The sequence below is a fragment of the Nannospalax galili genome, unplaced genomic scaffold (assembly GCF_000622305.1).
Source record: "Nannospalax galili isolate Female #2095 unplaced genomic scaffold, S.galili_v1.0 scaffold725, whole genome shotgun sequence".
Taxonomy (NCBI): domain Eukaryota; kingdom Metazoa; phylum Chordata; class Mammalia; order Rodentia; family Spalacidae; genus Nannospalax; species Nannospalax galili.
The window spans coordinates 176,242-197,707 of record NW_008353058.1 but is presented as its reverse complement, the minus strand read 5'-3'; the positions used below and the strand labels follow the sequence as shown (position 1 = coordinate 197,707).

Here is a 21,466-nt window from a genome sequence, read left to right as displayed (position 1 = left end):
GTTTTTGCTCCTTGCCCTCCTAGGTCGACTAGTTCCAGGGGACTATGAGCATCTCTCAAAATGTCCTGTAACTGCTGCAAATCACCTGTCTTCTTGATCGAGGAGGCCATGGAGACCCCATCAGATGGACTTGAACCAGTGTCCAGTCTACAAAGAGGAGGGTCAAAACAGAGGAAATATTTCATACGTGCTTCCAAGTGAAGCCAGCCACGGTCGAGCAGGACCTTTGACTTATCTTTACATAGATGGAACTGGTAAAAGAAAGAAGCCAGGGTCTCCTCCCAAGCCCATGTGACCCCTGAGGAACAGATCCTTAAACAACTCTAAGTGTAAAAATAAATTGATTTTTTGGGGGCCAACTGTGTGGTCTTAAACACCCAAAAGGAAAGTATAACCAAAAAGTAAAGTCATCAGTACATTTCCTTAAGAGTTCAAGGGATTATACTTCTCAGACATTAGGCTTAAGTCTATATAAAAAGTTATTTAGACAATTATTTCTCATTGAAGATTTTGTTTCCTAACCAGAAAGTGCTGCTCAGATGTAAGACTTCAAATCTTGGTCTCCAATACTGTAGTGCCCACCTGTAGCTAAGGGAGACAACCCGCTATTGTTCTAAAATGAGGGGTAAATTGGTTTTCTCTGTTGAAAGCTAGGAAGAGAAGGCATGACCCATGCTGGGAAAAGGCTATCCAGTGTGCATACCCTCAGGTCATTCATACACCTCAGCAACACCTCAGTTATCTCAAAGCCTTTTCGAGGTAACTGACACTGATTCTAACCACTCCAACAGCTATCAAAATACCTGAAAGCAAATCCTGAATCCATCATTGGAAGACAAAAGAAAAATGAGGAAGAACCCACTTTGCTTTTGGAAGCCCTTGTCAAGAAATTCCAGTGGACTCTCATATAAACATTTTAAAATGACTCTTGCCTTTCTTCTCCTTCATATCTCCTAGTCACGATTCAAGGACTTTCTTTTCCCCCTAAAGATAAGAGTTATGCAATTTGGGAGTCTTTTAGATAGAGCCACTGAAGAGGTACTCCAATTGCCTCACCCTGCATCCCTGTTCAGCATGGAAGAAGCCAGAACGGTCTGCATCCCAATTCCCTATAAGAATAGGAGGTAGGAATTGGCTAGGCAGTTAGGGTTAAAAGACCCCAAAGAAAAGTAGCCAGTTTCTTGGCTAAAACTCACAATGTCCTTGGGCCTCTTAGCAACATAGTGTGTTCCAAAGTCCAAAAATGTCAAAAGTATTTAGGAGCTTTTATCTAATCCTTAAAAGATTTTAGGGTTACCTTTTCAGAGGGGGGAATGTGAGAGTAGCAAAAAGCCCCATTAGAAAAAATAAAGAAGAAGAAAGAGTACATGAAGTTATCAGAAAAAAGCGATGGGGAGATGTGGAAGGAGCTGGAGGGGAGGGAGTGGGCATGGATTTGATCCAAATACCTTATATGCATGTATGACATTCTCAACAAATTATTTATTTAAAAAAAGTTGATGTGTGTTATCAGTAGACTAGTAGCTCTCAAACTTCTGACCTGAAGATTACATTAGACTATTAAGAATTACTGGAACAGGCTGCAGAGACGGCTCAGTGGCTAGAAGCACTGGCTGCCCTTGCAAAGGACCCAAGTTCAGTTTCCCAGCACCCACATGGTGGCTCACAACGGTCTGTAACTCCAGTTCCAGGGGATCCGACGCCCTCTTCTGACCTCCACAGACAGTACATGACACAGGCACACTTAAGAATAAAAGAATTACTGGAAAGATGGATGGACTTAGAATACATAATATTAAGCAAGGTTATCTAGCTCAGAAAGAAAGAATATGTATTCTCTTTCGTATACAGATTGTAGCCTATAATGTGTACATGGATATATGTAAACGGCTGTAAGTGTGGATATAGCATAACATTTAGAAAGGAGACCAAGGAGAGGCAATATTAGTCAATGAAGTAGAACGAATGCAGGCTAAAGGGCACGTGGCCGGGAAGACAGCAGAAAGCTGGCTGTGTTTCCACCTCCAGCTCTGTCACAGTTCTTTTCTTCTTTTGTGTGGTGAATAAATGCATAAAATATGGTGGCTTAGTAAAACCCAAGCTCCAGGGCCTTGGAACGGCCCTTCCAACTGCACAGAAGTCAACTGAGGCACAGAGTTTGGGACTGGGAAATTGTTTGAATGACTACCACAATCTGTGTGATTTTTTATTTGTGAGTTCATCACAATAAAGTGGTTTTTAAAAATTATTGGAGATTCCAAAAAAGTTGTGCTTTCTTTGAGCTCAGTCATTATTCATTTTAGAAAATTTAAAATATGTACTAATTGATTTAAAAATGGAAATACTCTATTACGTGATAATACATATGATATCTTGTGAAAAGCAGCTATGTTTTTATATTTTAATTTTATTTATTTTTTTATTGTATGTGTATGTGCACATTGCCCACATGTAGGTAAGTGCACCCGTGTCGTGCAATGCCCGCAGAGGTCAGAAGAGGCTGTCGGATCCCCTGGGACTGGAGTTTAAGACAAATGTTAGCTGCCATGTGGGTGCTGGGATTTGAACCCAAGTCTTCTGCAAGAACAACCAGTGTTTTTAACCACTGAGCCATCTCTCCAGCCCTGCAGCTATATTTTTTAAATAGTGAAAGAGGCATTTATGTGAATCCACATGTGCCTGGCCTAACAGGAATCAGCTGGATTCCCACTGCTTCTGTATTTAATCTATTACACCGTCACTCTTCACGTGATCCCTGAGAAACTCTACAGTGCATAGAAAAAGAGTGACATGAACTGGCATTTTGGTATTGTTGTGAAAATAGCTTTAGCATGGTAGACCCCCGAAGGGTCCTGGGATCTCATGAGAAGTGGCAGGTCTGCTCTCTGGGAGCCTCCGACAAAGATCATCCCAAGTGCCCCGGAGCCGGGGGAAGGTGCTCAGCTTGGTCCTGGGCCTTTGAGCTTCTTGCAGGAAACCGTAACTACTCTGACAACTGGCAGATAAATATAATTGGTTACTGAAAAGAATAGAGAGTGGGAGGAACAGAGGATGTTCTGGCAAACCAGCTTGTCCTGAGAGGTGGAAGGGGCTGGCCGAGCAAACACTCTGGAGGCCAGTGGGGAAAATGGTAACAAAGGAGGTTGGAGAGTTTGGCCATGAGTCAGGCCACACACAGCACGTTCTGGAGCTTGGACCTCTTCTGAGGATCATACGTGGTGACTGAGTCACTGCAGGGGAGGGAGAGAATTTGATCGGTGTCTTAGAGACTCACTCTTGGTAACCATAAGGCCAAAGATGAGAAGCCAGTTCAAAGGCCGTTGTGAAGCTGAAGGATAAAATGACAAGACCTTGGACACCACAGATGACAACGATGTTAGATCTAAGGTAACTGCCAACTATGTCAACTATGAAACTTTTAACCGTAAACCAAATCCTAAGAATGGACTCTTTACAGTCTCTCACGATTATAAGAATAAAGGTCCAACAGCTGTGCTACACTAGAAATCATTTAGTGTTGATCCCGGGTGAACAGTACTGGCTGGTCCATTTGTAGAAATTTTCTCAGACAAAGGCAGGGGACGAGGTGTTCATAGAAAGCATGTTTAGACTTGGAGAGTCAGGTTCTAGTTACAAAATGAGGGCTTTGGACATCTCCCATGTGTTCCCGTAGAAGAACAGAGATGAACGGTGTGCCCCTCAGTGTCTACCCTCCCAATGTCTTGCCATTTACTCACAGTATCTGTCCTTCAAGGTCCAGCTCAGATGCTCTTCTCCCAACAAATCGGCACCATTTATTGCTACCTTTACAGTATATTTTCTTAATCTTTCCATCTTTGTCAATCATGGGTTTTATGGACAATTCTAAATGTATTGGAGGCCTTTCCCCTTTCTGTATGTGACATAGTATAGTCAAACCTCTTCTGGCTGAAATTTGCTGTGAGAATTATTTATAAGTAGTCTGAGCACCCAGTCACTGCATAAACTTCCTACATAAACATTTGAAGATGGCAGAGAAGTACATTAACTAAAAGTATTGGACCAATTAGGTAAGAACTGACTCTGATACAGTAAAAGAATTGTGCGTGGTGCCAGGAGGCTCAGAACCTCACCAAGAAGATGCGGGAACCAGCAGTCGCCACCCCAAGTTCCAAGAAGTCCGAGGGGCAGCCTTAGACACTGTGTTTGGGATCATGTAAAAAGCTGACTTGAGAGCATCCTAAGAAAGTAAAGGTTAGAGGAGAAAACAAGACAGCAGGGGCGGAGGGGGCATTGGACCCCTAAAGGCCAGAGACCTCCATACACAGGAACTGCTAAGGCCTGTCCTTCCCCTCCCGTAACAGGAATAACTGCACGGGAGCCAACACTTGTCGAGTGGTTAGTAGGCGCCAGGTATGAATAGTATCTTGAGCTCTTTAGGCCTCTAAACACATTTAACCGTCACAATTGTACACAATATGCTTCATATGTACACGTGTCTTCATACATGTGGCTTTGCACTCCCTATGCTGCCCAGGCTGCCCTCAAACTCATAGTCCTCCTGCCTCATCCTGCCATGTGCTGGGTTTAGTCACTTTATTTCGCAGGGTGTGAAACCAAAGTACCAAGAAGTCAAGTTACACACTCAAAATAATACAGATAAGTTTAACATCAGAGAATGAGCTGGGTCTTCGTTTAGACGTGCTGTCTCCAGAGCCACATTCTTGGCCGTTGTGCTTCATGACCAACAGCTGCCCTTCACCCCCTAACACGCATCGCTCAGACGTCTCCTCCCACCAGGTGCGACCTAATGAAGTCCTAGCTGCTACACTTCTGAATAGTCTTTGTGATACCTTGACCGAGGCTATCCGTGGAGCTCTTTACAGCCTGTGTCCCTGGCGTCCGAGGAGATGAAGGTACGGTAAGATCTTCCGTGCACCCTACATCTCACTAAGCAGACACCAGTCAGCAGTCTTCTTTATTTGGGGACTCAGAAAGGAAGAAAAAGTAAAGCACTAACTTGCCAGTTGTAATAAACACCTCTCTCACACGCATGTACACAGACACTCATACATGAACACACATTTCTCACGCAAGTAATGCTGAAGAGTCTCCAGAAAAAAATCAAATATATCACAAGATCACATATAAATTATACGGCGCCGACTTGACTTTCTTTAAGCATTAAGGAAGAAAACACAGTTACTTCCTTTTTCCTAGTTAAAGCATGAAAGCCCGTGTTTTATACAGAAGCTGGACGGAGCCACTAGCTTCCGAAGAAGCAAAGGGCTGTCTCGTCGGCATGAAGCTCGTGGGCCTGACTTGCTGCAGCACCTTTGTTTTGGTAAAGTTTTATTGACCATGCAACAGGCCAGTCAGGTAGACAGTAAGATCCTCAAGCTCAGGCACGGTCTCATGTCATGAACGAGCCTGACATAGAATCTACATGGAATGACTGTCCCCCACGTTGTCTGAACAGAGAACGGAAGAACGACTTTTACAATTTGGACATAATCTGGACTGAGGACTTTCACCTGGCCTTGCAACCAAAAAGTTATAATGTAAACAAGTTCACTGAGCCATCCAGCTCCTCTTGTGACCTGGTCGCTGATCTTAATTCCCTCTGGACCCCACTTTGCCCTCTACTCAAGATAATGAATGAATATGGGTGCCCATGATGAACATATCAAAGTGCTGGGACCAGTATGTTTTTCTTATTGAAAACACTGAGAAAAACATAAGAAGCCTGCCTCTGTGTGTGTGTGTCTGTGTGGGTCTGTGTCTGTGTGTCTGTATGGGTCTGTGTCTGTGTGTCTGTATGGGTCTGTGTCTGTGTGTCTGTGTGTCTGTGTGTCTGTGTGGGTCTGTGTCTGTGTGGGTCTATGTGTGTCTGTGTGTGTGTGTGTGTGTCTGTGTGTCTGTGTGGGTCTATGTGTCTGTGTGTGTGTGTGTGTGTCTGTGTGTCTGTGTGTGTGTGTCTGTGTCTGTGTGTGTGTGTCTGTGTGTCTGTGTGTGTGTGTCTGTGTCTGTGTGTGTGTGTCTGTGTGTCTGTGTGTGTGTGTCTGTGTCTGTGTGTGTGTGTCTGTGTGTCTGTGTGTGTGTGTCTGTGTCTGTGTGTGTGTGTCTGTGTGTCTGTGTGTGTGTGTCTGTGTCTGTGTGTGTGTGTCTGTGTGTCTGTGTGTGTGTGTCTGTGTCTGTGTGTGTGTGTCTGTGTGTCTGTGTGTGTGTGTCTGTGTCTGTGTGTGTGTGTCTGTGTGTCTGTGTGTGTGTGTCTGTGTCTGTGTGTGTGTGTCTGTGTGTCTGTGTGTGTGTGTCTGTGTCTGTGTGTGTGTGTCTGTGTGTCTGTGTGTGTGTGTCTGTGTCTGTGTGTGTGTGTCTGTGTGTCTGTGTGTGTGTGTCTGTGTCTGTGTGTGTGTGTCTGTGTGTCTGTGTGTGTGTGTCTGTGTCTGTGTGTGTGTGTCTGTGTGTCTGTGTGTGTGTGTCTGTGTCTGTGTGTGTGTGTCTGTGTGTCTGTGTGTGTGTGTCTGTGTCTGTGTGTGTGTGTCTGTGTGTCTGTGTGTGTGTGTCTGTGTCTGTGTGTGTGTGTCTGTGTGTCTGTGTGTGTGTGTCTGTGTCTGTGTGTGTGTGTCTGTGTGTCTGTGTGTGTGTGTCTGTGTCTGTGTGTGTGTGTCTGTGTGTCTGTGTGTGTGTGTCTGTGTCTGTGTGTGTGTGTCTGTGTGTCTGTGTGTGTGTGTCTGTGTCTGTGTGTGTGTGTCTGTGTGTCTGTGTGTGTGTGTCTGTGTCTGTGTGTGTGTGTCTGTGTGTCTGTGTGTGTGTGTCTGTGTCTGTGTGTGTGTGTCTGTGTGTCTGTGTGTGTGTGTCTGTGTCTGTGTGTGTGTGTCTGTGTGTCTGTGTGTGTGTGTCTGTGTCTGTGTGTGTGTGTCTGTGTGTCTGTGTGTGTGTGTCTGTGTCTGTGTGTGTGTGTCTGTGTGTCTGTGTGTGTGTGTCTGTGTCTGTGTGTGTGTGTCTGTGTGTCTGTGTGTGTGTGTCTGTGTCTGTGTGTGTGTGTCTGTGTGTCTGTGTGTGTGTGTCTGTGTCTGTGTGTGTGTGTCTGTGTGTCTGTGTGTGTGTGTCTGTGTCTGTGTGTGTGTGTCTGTGTGTCTGTGTGTGTGTGTCTGTGTCTGTGTGTGTGTGTCTGTGTGTCTGTGTGTGTGTGTCTGTGTCTGTGTGTGTGTGTCTGTGTGTCTGTGTGTGTGTGTCTGTGTCTGTGTGTGTGTGTCTGTGTGTCTGTGTGTGTGTGTCTGTGTCTGTGTGTGTGTGTCTGTGTGTCTGTGTGTGTGTGTCTGTGTCTGTGTGTGTGTGTCTGTGTGTCTGTGTGTGTGTGTCTGTGTCTGTGTGTGTGTGTCTGTGTGTCTGTGTGTGTGTGTCTGTGTCTGTGTGTGTGTGTCTGTGTGTCTGTGTGTGTGTGTCTGTGTCTGTGTGTGTGTCTGTGTCTGTGTGTCTGTGTGGGTCTGTGTGTGTGTGGGTCTGTGTGTGTGTGTCTGTGTGTGTGGGTCTGTGTGTGTGTGTGTGTCTGTGTCTGTGTGTCTGTGTGTCTGTGTGGGTCTGTGTCTGTGTGGGTCTCTCTGTGTACGTGTGTGTCTGTGTATGTGTGTGTCTGTATCTGTGTGTGTCTGTGTGTGTGTCTCTGTATGTGTCTGTGTATCTGTGTGTGTCTGTGTGTGTGTGTCTGTGTGTGGCTATGTCTGTGTGGGTCTGTGTGTGTCTGTGTGTCTGTGTGTGTCTGTGTTTGTGTGTCTGTCTGTGTGTCTGTGTGTCTGTATGTCTGTGTCTGTGTCTCTGTATGTGTCTGTGTGTGTCCGTGTGTGTGTGTGAGAGAGAGAGAGAGGGAGAGAGAGAGAGAGAGATTCTGGGCCTAGGGAGCAAAGGGCAGATTCTCTGATGAGGGTGAATCCTAGTTTCCACTTCCCCAGTTCATACTGGAAATGTTTCAATAAAAGACTATGTGAAGCTTGGTTCAAGAGCATAGTTCCATGAGACATCGCAAGGAAAACGTTCTCAGAGTTCGGGTCCATCATTAAGAGGAATGCCAAGACTTAGACTGTTTCTTTCTTCAGATGTATCTGCAATGCAGCTTAGCAATGCCGCAGACTGCAATGGACAGACTGCAGTGCTGGTGGGGATTTTGAGACATCACAATAGCGTGTCTGCCAAGATGCGTGTTTTCAATCTGCTTCAGTTAGCTGACCTTATTTCTCATAAACTCAGGCTAGGCCAAATGTGATTTTTAAGGGGTTATTCTCTCTTTACTGTCACCACTGGCCCATCTCTGGGTGTCTTACAAACTCTAGACAGGCCCCAAACTCCTCAAGACTGTCTGCTTCTTGTCATAGTTCAGGACTCTTTCTTATCTCCAGGCTCATTAATGTCATGGCCTCACATTCACTTCTCGTTAAGATCTTCTAAGGCAAATTCACCCAGAACCCATGGAGTGTGAAGCTCGCCATGTTGAGGTGACATATTCCAATGGATGTTTGGTGTAGATATCGTGGCTTTTCTTAGTTCATTCTCGTAGTCAGACTTACATGAAATTCCAGATCTAAGAAATATCTGTAACTACTTAAATTTCTTTGTTAATGTTTATTTCTCAAAACTGAGGCTTGAGAGACCAAGGTTACGTGATACAGTAGGGGCCAGAATTACAGTTTTTATTCTCGTTCTTTCTGATTTAATTGATGCTAATTCCTAGATTCATAAGAAAAGTCATAATAGTGATAAAACTAGTACTTAAATACCCTTTGCCGTACACAGTGAGCCTTTACTCTTTGGGATTTCATACACTAGTCAGTACAATGCTGGGCAAACACAACACCGTGTCTTAAAACTCCAAGGCTCAGACAGGAACAGTAGTTTACACCTGCAATCCCAGCACTTGGGAGGTTGAGGCCAGAGGATCACCACAAGTTTGAGACCCACTTGGGGTACGTAGTGAGTGCCAGGCCACTTTGAACCACAGAGTGAGAACATACATCGAGAAATAAAAATAAACAAAAGATTACAAGGCGTATACAGAAAACTTTAAGTGGCTTATTCAAGTTTTCATAATTAAAAGCTAGGGTTGTGAATTAAGATCAAAGCCAGCCTTCAAGACGTTAGGTAAATTAATGCTTCCTTTTCCTTGCTGATTGGTAAAATGAGAATGTAACGTGCTTGCATCAGACACAGACTTGCTTTTGAGAACTGGCTGTGACAGAGTGTGGAACGGACACATTCTTCACTCCCTTTCCCGAAACACTGCAAGTGAGCAGTACACGTTAACGTTTTGTTTAGAATTAGTTTAATTGCTATTTTTCCAAAACGTCCTATAGTAATGCAAAAATTATTATTTCATGCTTAAGGATAAAAAGAAGACTCACTAATGTCCTAAGTATTATTTTACGTTGAGTTTTAAAAATGCAGGGCCAATGAGTAAAAGCACTTGCTGTGCAAGCAAGTGACGTGAGTTCGATCCCCAGAACCCATGTAAAACAGCTGCATGTAGTGTCATGTCTGTAATCCAAGCCTACGGTGACATAGTAGGTAGAGACCGGAGGACCACCCAGAAGCTTGTGAGCCAGCTAGCTTGAGGAGCACAGAACGTTAGAACCAACTAGAGGGACCCGGCTCCCAAAAGCTGTCCTCTGACCTCTATACAGGTACTATGTATGCATGTACCTCCTGCAGAGAGAGAGAGAGAGAGAGAGAGAGAGAGAGAGAGATGCATGGACACACAAAATAAGATTTTTTTTAATGCTTTTAAAATGTTAACCTGAGCAACACGTAGGGGTAGCACAGACCCTTAATCCCAGCACTGGGGAGGCAGAGGCAGGCAGATTGCTGTGAGGTGGAGGCCAGCTAGGGAGTTTCAGGCCAGCTGGGGCTACATAGTGAGTCTCTGTCTGAAAAAGAAAAAGAAAAAGAAAAGAAAAGAAAAGAAAAGAAAAGAAAAGAAAAGAAAAGAAAAGAAAAGAAAAGAAAAGAAAAAGAAACATAACCCTGAGTGTCTTCCTACTTTGGTTTTTATCATAGGAATGCATGATGTCAAATACATTTCGGTGCAGTGATCATATTTACACATTAAGATGCTGCTGAACTGCAGACATTCCATACCAAGAAAATCACCAAGAAAAAAAAAGCTTGATACTGTATCGTGATGTTTAAAATTGCAAAGAACATCCTCCCTGTCGTTTGAATTTGAGAGGCCAGCAGCCAGACGCAGTGTCTGAATACGGCCTCACGGTGGTGCTAAATCACCACTGATAGAGCTGTCGAGATTCAGGGCTCTGCAGAAACCTGAGGCTGGACCAAAGCCTTCCTCCTGGGCAACCAAGAAAGAATTTGCTTCCAAACTGAGGTTGCTCTCAACCAACCTTGAACAATGACCTTGACTACTCAGCCAATCACCAATATTAATACACAGCTTCTTCTTCGTGCGTTATCGCTACAAATACACTACACTACACTGAAGACTTTGTTACCCTTATAGAGCATTTCGGTGTATCGTGAAATTATTGTGATGATTTAGAATTCTCATCGTGGATTTGAGCCACAGTCTCGACAGCTACGATAACATTTACTGATCCCTTGTTCACTTCCTGTGTACCCTAACTGCGTGTGGTCCCTGTGAACCATTCATTAAATCCTGCTTCCCCCAGCCCCCAAATTTCAACTTGAACCCTGAAATCAATTCTTCCTCTACTCTTACTTTAAAACAACCACAAAAATGTATCAATTTACCCTTTATGGTAGCCCCACCCTCTCTATCTTCGGTCTGCTTATAAAACACAGTTCAAACCCTTTTATCACACGACCAGGCCATTGCAATAACCTTCAAAGTTAGGCTCAGAAAACTAGGCCCCAATCTTAACTGAACACTAAAGTTGCTTGAAGAGCTTTAATAATTTATTGTTATTATTATTGTTGGTGGTGATGGTGGTGTGTGTGTGTATGCCACAGCACCTGCGTGGAAGTCAGGGGACAAGTTCGATCCCTTTACATGGACTCCAGGAATCAAACTCAGGTCACCAACTAGGCTTACATGACAAGCAGCCTTACACACTCAGCCACCTTGCCAGCACCACTTTAGGAGTTTAAAAAAAATATCCATCCAAGCACAGAAATTCTGATTTAATTGCTCTGGGGTGGGGCTAGAGATTAGGAGGTTTTAAAAGATCTCCAGTGATTATAATGTGCAGCTATAGTTGAGAATCACTGTGCTTAGAGGCATATTTAGCACAACAGGGCCAGATTAGCCATTTTAAGCCATCAATTCTCTGATCCAAAAACTTTAAGTAGCTCCCCATCAAAGCTTGCAAGTTGTGACTCAAAGCCAAATATTTCCCATGGATGTGTTTTGTTGGTCTATTTTAAAATTTAAAAATTGCTCAGACTCGGGGCTGTAGAGATGGCTCAGCGGTTAAGAGCACTGACTGCTCTTGCAGAGGACCTGGGTTCGATTCCCAGCACCCACATGGCAGCTATAAACCATCCTTAACTCCAGTTCCAGGGGAATCTGAAGCCCTCCTCTGACCTCCACAGCATTGCACGACACAGGTGAACTCACATACATGCAGGCAAAACACTCATACACATGAAATAAAATAATAAATAAAATATTTTTTAAAAATTGCTCAGACTCAACATTGGGCGATGCCACATAAAATCTAGACTGCCTACCAATTTGTCAAAAATCTTGCCATATAAGGCTTCCATGCTGCCATCATCTGAAGCCGAAATTACCCATCCTTTTGACAGGCTACACATTCTCCAGCCAGTCACTCGTTTATACTTCCTGTACGATTCACTTACTTCGTCTGCCTGATTTCTTAGTTGCATTTTAGTTTGCAACCCTAGTCTAGAAGACAAATTCCACCTTGATGAAACACTTACCCAGTCCCTTACGACCATATTTGTTCATGCATTCATTAAACATTTAGTTTTGTGATTTTGCTATGCAAACAATTGGAATTAATATTTCCTCTATTTTGGCACTTTTCCCTCTAGCGTTATAATCCCCTTCCTTTAAACAAACTTTATTCTAACCAATAATTAGTTTAAAGGGCATTCTTCTCCCAATAGTAACAGCCCACAGGTCCATTTCCAAAACTCCTTTGTGGTCTGGACCAATGGAATATGAACAAAAGAAATGCGTGAAACTTTGATGTCCATAAGAAGAAAGCTCACAAACTTTAAATTTTTTTATTTGGGAAAAAAAGAACTGGAGAAATGGCTCAGCAGTTAAGAGGACCCGGATTCAGTTCCCAGCTCCTATGTGGCAGCTCACAACCACCTGTCACTCCTTCAGTTCCAGGACCTTCTGAGTGCTGCAGGCATTGCACTTACACGTGAGCAGACAAAATATTCACACAGATAAAATTAAAATAAATAAACCACAGAAATGAAAGAAGAAAGTTGGTTACTTCACTTTCCGTTCCGATGACTGAAATGCAGACCTGAGATCAGTGAGCACGGGGAAGACACCTCTAGCCCTCCCTTCTGCTCTTGAATGACAGAAAAGTGATTCCAGCTCACTGTATTTTGGAGTCTCTTTGTTTTATAGCAGCGTAACCTGTCCCCCCAAACACCAAGAGCCCCTCTCAGTGTTCTGCAAACACACCTCGAATACGCTGACCCTCAGCCTTACTCCTGTAGCCTGATGTTCTGGTAAACACATCCTTACCCACCCTTCCAGACCCAGCTCAGGCATTCTGCGTTCTGAGACGCCGAGTCTAGGTAAACTTCCTTCTTCTGATCTCCCTCTACTCGACTCTCTACACTTGTCAAAAATCATCTGATATAAGCAGCACCGGGCTTTGAAACATGTGGCCAGATATCACTTAATTCTAAGGGCAGCGCCAGTTATAATGACACTCATCTGTAATTTCAGCAGTCGGAGTGCTGAGGTAGGAGGATTATGAGTTTAAGGCCAGCCTGGGCTATATAGTGAGTTGTAGCTAGCTTGGGCTACATAGCAAAATTCTGTTCCCAATACACAGAAATTTTCAGGTCATGTATATTAGAAATAGTGAGCGTCCAGAGTTCTCACAGTAATGTACTACCATGCTTGTTATTGAATAATCACATGCATTTCAATTCTTATTCGATCTCTGATCCTTTAGGGTTTTTGAATCTTGTGATTTTAATTGTGAAGCTTAACCTACTTAGTTCTTCCAGAAGCTCGCCCTCTACCTGACCTTTAGACTAAATTCTTAATTCTTTATCTTCTCCCTTACTAGCATCTTTATTTCTGGATACAAATTTCAAAGACTTCACAAATATTCTGGAAAGATTAGGGGTTCAAGTTTGAACAGTAATAGCTCATCCTGTGAATCTAAAAAAAAACTCTACAGCAGTAAGAAAGGGGAAAAAATTGGTGTCATACTGTGGCTAGGTCCAGAAGACGAGTAAAGAACGGACAGAAGGAAGACAGTGAACACAGACAATGGGGCGTTACCAACTTGGAGAGGAAACTTAGTGAAAGACGATGGTATGCACACGATGGACAGCCAGTGAGCAGAAGCGGATCCAATGCAAAACGTCTCTTTACCTATAGGATGCTCATTAGAGAGCATCGCCAGCACCTAAAAACACTTCTCACCAGCACAAGACCCACTACAGAGTTGGTGCTACAGTTTGGATGTGAAATGAACCCCACAGATTCCATGGTTGAATGTTTGGTCCCCAGCTGGTGGCTATTTTGGTTGTGGAACCTTCAGGAAGTAGAACCCTCCTGAAGGAATGAAGTGTGTGTGTGTGTGTGTGTGTGTGTGTGTGTGTGTGTGTGTGGTGCAGAGGGACAGGGGACTTGACATTTATAGTCCCATCCTGCTTCCTGTCTGGTCTCTGCCTCCTGTTCTGCTGAGAGGCGAGGTAGTCAGGAGCCCAGCCACAGGGTCCCACCTGTCATTCTGCCTCCCACCATGATGGACTGCATCCCCTCTAAGCCCTTCCTCCCCAAGTTGCTTAGTTAAGAAGTGTTTGGTCACAGTGACAATAGAGGAAAGGGAAGGAGTGTTGTTAATGGAAAACAATCAAAACCACAGAAAGTTGGGTGAGAGCTAAGCACCAACTGCACGTTGTTCTTGGTGTGAACAAAGAGATGCGACTGTGATTCAAAACAGAACCCACAAGGAGGGACAGTATGGATGAAACCAGTGGGCCCACGAAAAGATAAGGACTGCATTGCCCAGGCAGATGACAGTGTTAGAGCCCACAGAATCAGAGGCTAAGGAGAGAGCTAGCTGTTCAAAGGCATAGATTCCAGACTTACAAGGTGAAAATTTTCTTGAGATCTGATTCACAACAAACAGCTATTGAATTGCACACTTCAAATGGTTAAAATGGCAAATTTTAACAAATTTAAATATGGGGTTTCTTTGTAATTATAATAAAGGAAAAAGAGAAAAGAAAGAAAACAAGTGGTTCTGTTATGACTGCCAACATCAGGTTGGTGTCATGGAAATGTCAGCGTCTAACAAAAAGGATGCTTGAAAGGATGGGGCCTGTTCCTGTCTGTACCCATTTTACTGTGGGAAAGCAATGTAAAAATTAGTCCCAAATCTTAATTCCAAACAAAAACTGTCCTACATTCATCCCGCACTAGCCCCACCACTTCCCAGCTTCGTCTCTGGTTACACAGCCTAGTTTTAAGCAGCAAACACTCAGATAAGTATGTGTTGCACTGAATTAAAAATAATTTATGTGCAGTGACATATAAACTTGGTTTATAGATGTCAAAGTTCAACAACAGCTGTCAGTGAACCATAGCCAAGATGCCACAATCCGGCATTTGAAGTATTTCTATCTGTGCAGAAATGGGCCTACCTCTGCCACACATCTGTCAGTGTGGTCCTAATTCCAACTCCACGGAGCCATTTTCCAGGACAGCTGTTGAGATTACCAGGCTAACAAGAAACCCACAATGTGAAAAGTGGATCTTGTACTTGTGCTTCACTGAGGTGATGCCACCTAGAGCTGCCCTCTGCCAGTTCTGGGACTTATGTAGCTCTTCACATATAATCAGGTCCCCACTTCAGAAAGCGGCCACGTCCCAGGCAATGGTCGTGGAAAAACATACCATCCATTCAGTGCCCAGAAGCACTTTTGTGGGTTTGAACAGATTTTATCTACGAATGATTATTATCTGAATTCCCTGGCATTTGAATGTGTCTGAGGATAAAGTCACCTCTTACACCTCAGTTGGGCCCCAGCCCTTCTACTGAGCAGCTATGTCACACTGGGTCAGTCATTTGCATTGGAGCCTCTGATTCTTCATCGTAAAGTGAAACCAATGACAGGTGTTCCATGGACTTAAATGAATGGATGGACTGCAGACCCTCCATCTAATAGATGCTGCTCAGAAATGATTCCCTTTCTTTCTCCCTCAATCAAGAGCAGGGGTCAGTAACTTTGCTCCGCAAAGGGCCAGACAGGAAATATTTCAGTCTTCGCAGTCCGCAGAGTTCCCGTCACAACTACTCAAGCCTATTACTAGGTTAAAAGCTTCCATACACAGCAAGCACAGCTGTGGTCCCATAAAGCATTACTTTACAAACGGGCTTGGCTGGGGTTATACCTGAGCAGTGACACACTGGCTAGAAAACACGAGGTCTTGGGTTCAGTTCCTTAGCACTCAAAAAAGAAACAGAAGAGGAAAGAAGTAGGAAAAGACTAGAAGTGACCCTTAGGCTGTAGCTTGTAAACCCGCATTACTTACACCCCAGGCCCAGACATCATGTGAAGTTCATTTTCACCCTGCTGTTAGAGTCCATCTGCTCCAGGCATGCCCCTCCTCAGTGTCTCACTGGTTTTATTGTTTCATTAATTTCTCAGAAAAAAAAATGGTTCACTGACTTGACTTGGTTTTTTAATTTTCATTTATGCCCTGAAAACTCACATAGAAATACTTAGTCAATTTACCTACCCCCAGAGGTTCTGGGAATTTCTGAGCAAAATTCCATCAACTTTCCTAGAGAGATCACAGAGGAACTTTTATTTATAAAGAAGGAGATGCTACAACTGGATTCCTGGGTTTCAAAGCATTGCTTAATAAACGTACCTGTATGTGATGTATATACGTACAAGAACGTGCCGAAGGACTTACACCGTTAACAACAGTGGTCACCTCTAGCGGGATCAGATCACAAGATGGGGACGGGGTGTGGGAGGAAGATCTGGTGGGCATTTCTTTAAAGATATTTTGATTATTTTTAGTTGTGTGCATGCATAGCTGTCTGATACCCACAGAGGATAGAGGTATTAGATACCCCCCCTGGATCTGGAGTTATGGGTGGTTGTCAGTTACCTGACCTGGGTGCTGAGAACTGAACTCTGGTTCTTTGGAAATGCAGCAAGTATTCTTAACCACAGAGCCATCTCTCCAAACCCTGGTGGGTATTTTTTAATATCTATGTTTTAAAACCATGTGAATACATTATCTGTTTAAAATAGGTTATCAGAGAATGAAAAAAAAAAAAAAACTAAAAAGAAGTCTTTCAACACAAAGGTAAAGGGTAGGACGTGACTGGGGTCTTAGGTATCTCAGACATGAGGCAGCAAACCCAGGGTTATCCTGGGGAATTCTGCCATAGTCTTAACTAGGTTCCTCCTGTTAGTGAGCTGTTAACATAGCTTCTGCTTTGGGTGACTTCGAGAACACCAGGGAGTGGCTCCACCCAGCAGAGGCAGAATCAGAGGCACAAAGTCCTCCTCCGTACCGTCATTTTTTCCTACGAGCGACAAGTCTTCATGGTTCCACGTGCCCTAATTTCTCGTTTTGGTATGCCTCCCGTCTACACACTCTGCGGCCACTCCAAGCTGTCTTGGGACTTTTGTCTTCAAATGAGCTTTAATTTTTTAGAAAAGAAACTTTTTGTTGGCTTTACTTTGAACTCTGACCCTTTGTCTTGTATGGCTTCCACAACCCAACTCCTTGAGCTGTTAGGAATGAGTTTATTTCTCACTGCTTAATCATGTATACGTCAGATTTTACCTCCACTCCTCCATTAACTCCTGTTTTCTATAAAATCCTCGCTGATGCCTCTCAGTCACCACCTGTCATCTTCTCTCTACTTCTTAGGTCATTCAAGTCTGTGTGGTTTGAAGGATACCACAGATGGAGCTTGAAGCCCAGCTCTGACTTATCTAGCCATGGAAAAAGAGATTTCATCTCTCTAAACTCAGTTTTCTGCACTTTAAAGTGGGTACTCACCCATCTGACAATCTTTACTGAGAACCTACTATGTACCAGTGATTATGACATGATATCCATTGGCAAACTAAACAGATAAGTATTCCTGGCTTCACAGAGCTCCCATGACAGAAAAGGGAGCCAGATCAAAACAAACAGGCTATGGAAGAAAAATATATAAAATAGCAAAATGGAACAAGAGCTACAAAGAAGAAAAGGGTTGTGTCTTGTACAAGATGGGCAGGGCAGGGTGGGCCTCTCTGAGAAAATAACTTTTGAACAGAGACCAATCAGAAGAGACAGAGGCATTACAAGTATGACATCGGAGGGAGAGGGAGAGAGTACGGGCAGAGAAACTGAAAACCATCCTAAAGGCAGGAACAAGCCCCAAGTTTTCTGGGGACAAGAAGGGACGTAAAGGTGGAATGGCATTGGCCTCGGAAAAGGCAGCTGGAAACAGTCAGAGAGGAAGCCAGAGAGCGGTCCACAGGGGGTCCAAACACACTGTCGCTGGGCTTCGAGTGGAGGAGTGATGTCACTTTATTCTGAAAGGAATGACTCTGCCGCTGTGGGGACAGCCTGCGCTGGGACCCAAAAGCAGCAAAGACCAGTTAGGAGGCCACACGCAGCCCAGCAGCAGCTCTGCTGGAAAAACACTTGATCTTGAGCCTTCACCTCATATAACCCAGCTCCAGTCAGCTTTTCCACATCCGTTAGGATACTCCCTCTTAAAATCTTTATAATATACTCAGTATCGATGCATCTAAAAAAAAAAAAAATACCTGCCCCACCTCCACCTCAAACCAGTTATCCAGCCAAAAAGTTCCATTTATTAAAGATACACCAGTCCCCAGATGCTAAACATTTGGCCTTTTCGGTTAGAATTATGAAATCAAAGCATACTATCACTGGAAGTTGGTATCATGGTATCAGATTGTGCAAACACTTCTCTTTTTTAAAAGAAGAAACAAGGATCTGATTGCAGCAAAAAGCTGGGTGTGGTGGCACAGGCCCTTAATCCCAGCCCTCAGGGAGCAGAGGCGGGTGGATCTCTGTGTGATTGAGGCCAGCCTACTCTACATAGTGAGTTCCAGACCAGCTGGGACTACAGGGAGACCCTGTCTCAAAAAAAATAAAAAAATAAAAATAAAAAACAGAATGGAGCAAAACTGAGCTGGCCATGCCAGGCCTTAATGATGGAGACAGGTCTACAAGCAGTTTCCTGACCCACCCACTTCTTTGACAACATTCCCTTTCTCAACACAGTCCCTCGTCACAACAGTCCCTCGTCACTTCCACTGCTGGCAGGGTCATGGCTTCTGTTATTGCTGACCCACCTTCCAGAAAGGCTCCTGGGTACCAGGGCTCGTACTGCTCGAGGGCGTCTGGCTCTGAATTCAAGTCTTGACTTTGGACTTCCTGGCTCTGAGAATTTGAGCACATTTCCTTACTACAGTCTGCCTTAATTTATTCATGTGAAAAATTCCTATCTCCTAAGATGCAAGTAAAGCAAGACATGTAAAGTACTTATACAGACAGAGACACGATATAGGAGGTCAAAAGTCATTAATTATTAGGGGTTGGATGTACGACTCTCATTCAGTTTTAATGGCCCTAGTATGGTCTTCAGAGCCTGACAGCAGCCAGGTTTATCATAGGTGTGCAAGCTTTTGGTGATTTCTGACCATGGACCTTTCAGTTAAGATGCTGTCTTTGAACCCCACATCCGTGTTCATTCCCACCCGACCCCTGTATCTTAGCGTATGGTCTCTATACGTCTACCTGTCTAAATCCTGCATGTCATCCATTTAGTACTTCATGAGGATTTCAATCCATACTACATCTTCTCTACCTACTGTATATACCCTATTGTACAGCCTACTGTATACAGCATGTACATGCAGAACATATCCATATTGATCATGTCCTTAGGGACAGACATGAAGACATTTTGTCAGTAGTGGACTCTAGAGAAGACTCAGTCTCTCTCGGCCTCAGTTTCTTCATCTATAGTTGCCCCAGTTAATCCACATCCTAATATTAACCCCTTTGGGAATTACTATTAGGATTGTGGTAAGGATTGGATACATACATACTTGATATATATTAACAACTATTAAAGTTACCACCATATATGTATTCTAACTTTATTTTATACACTTGACTTTTCTTTCTCCTGGTTATTCTGTCCATATGCACTATGTGCCTAGCCTAATGCTGGTCCCAGAACAGTGTTTGCAATAAATAGATGTAAATAGATAGCCAGACATTGGTGGCGCACACCTTCAATTCCAGCACTTGGGGGGCAGAGGCAGACGGATCTCTGAGAGTTTGAAGGCCGCCTGGTCCACGCTGATATTCTCTATTAAGCCTGGGTGGCTCTGACACTCTTTGTTCTCTGCTCCTGTGACATTCTCCCTGTGATAGACCAGTCTCTCTCCAGATGCAGCAGTAAAAGTGGGTAAGGAATCAGAAAACAGGCTTATACCTCAGCTTTCTGAGCACAAGCAGGAGTCAGTCAGTCAGTCTGTCTGTCAATGCCAGTTTTACTTGGGGAAAATAACAGACTCACAGAACCCGTTTCCATCGCTATAAAGGAAGGATGGTCAGCTATGAGCTCCTGCTCTTTGCATACAGGCTGAGAATCAGCTTTTAAATGCATCTGGAAGAGTTTTACATATAGTGACGTGCTGTACAAATGATTCAAAGCATGCTCATTGATACAGCATTGAAAAGAAAGAATAATAACGATCAAATTGCTGGATTGATTTCCAACAGAGCTCTGGAGAAAGTTAATCTTTTTGGTCTAGATATGCTCTTAATGAATAAAATCATAATCTAGACATCATGGAGTTCAGACAGGAATTCGGGTGTCGTCTTCAAAGATGCCATCACATCAAATAATTCCTTCCAAAAGTAAAGATTTACCCAAAATTAAATTCCCTTTCCTATGAGTGGTGAATGGGAGAAGTAGCATAGAACTAGCCAGACAGCCCCAAAAGGAGGAGGAATTAAGAAAAAAAGAGGGCTAATCAATCAGAAATGTGTGGTGTATTTCAACAGGACAGAATTAGAACAGCATGAATTAGCACGAGTTGTTCTGGGGCTGAGAAAAAAAACAGGTCAAAAAGGGCTGGTGGTCCCTATAACCCTCTTTCATGTATTTCTGAGGCCCATGTGTGTATGTACCTACTGTTCTGATTTATTCTGCATTATATCAGTGTACCATTGAACAGGAATCCTCGACACGTTGAGCAATATCAACAGAATTCTCTACTAACCACCTGACAGCATTAAGGGTGGGTCCTGGGGCTGTCACAATGTAGTGATCTTGGTAGTTTTTCCTTCTTTCTCTGAAGAATCAGTTAGGAGTATCAAAAATGGTTAGCACATTTGATAATGGAGTAGGGAAGAGTTGAACTTTCTCAGCAGAACTTCCAAAAATCAGGTAAGAAATCATTCCGGTCAAAACCGCCTTACCTCTATTTTTTCCCATATGGCTTCATAGTCCTCTTGGTGTTGGATATCTTGCATCAGCTTCCGAATTAAAGCAGCTTTTGTGGCAGAATGCCTCTCGTTCTCAGATGAGGAGGGTCTCTCTGATTTCTCATCAATGTATTTTCTCGTGCCAGAGGGAGGCATGCACAACTCCTCATCAGAGAGAATGTCACTCGGGGGGCCAGACTCGACGCTCTCCCCTAGGGAGGAGGCTATGTCGCTGGATGAGCTTGGAGACGCTCTGCCTAGCCTCGTACGTTTTTTCCTGACATGGTACGTTGTTGGATAGATCTCAGAATCTGAATTCATTTCGGACAGTTCCCAGTCATCGATATTCTGAATGGTCTCCCCTCTGGGTCTCTGAGGCAGAAGCTTTGTTAGGTTTTCCAGCTTCAAAGCCAACACCTCGGTCTGTTTGAGCTGAGACGGCAGCGCCAGGTACTCGTCGGAGCCGTACCAGGCCTCCACCACCTGCCCGGTCCGGGTTACGCGGCTTGGAGCGGAGTAACCTCCTTTGCGTTCGTGGTTTGGAAGAAGAGGGACTAGGGCTGCGGTGTCTGCTGAGCCCACAGAGGATTCGCCGTCGTCAGTGAAGGATGGTGAACAGGAGGGGTCTGGCCGCGCTGGCCCCTGCCCATCCTGGCCGGTCTGGCCGCGCCGCCCCGCTGGGGATGCGGATGCTGAAGATGAGGGTGCTGAGGATGCGGATGCTGAGGATGCGGGTGCTGGGGATGCGGATGCTGAGGATGCGGGTGCTGGGGATGCGGGTGCTGGGGATGCGGG

The 21,466-nt window shown here is 44.2% G+C and overlaps 1 protein-coding gene across 1 annotated transcript in view; it reads right to left on the bottom strand.

Annotated features, from left to right (window-relative positions):
* Positions 1–21,466, bottom strand: part of Akap6 (A-kinase anchoring protein 6) — a 451,429-nt gene that overhangs the window by 284,854 nt on the left and 145,109 nt on the right. The window contains exon 5 of the mRNA XM_008850328.3: positions 20,666–21,339. Coding sequence (XP_008848550.1) covers positions 20,666–21,339 — 674 coding nt within the window. The remainder of the gene's footprint in view (positions 1–20,665; positions 21,340–21,466) is intronic.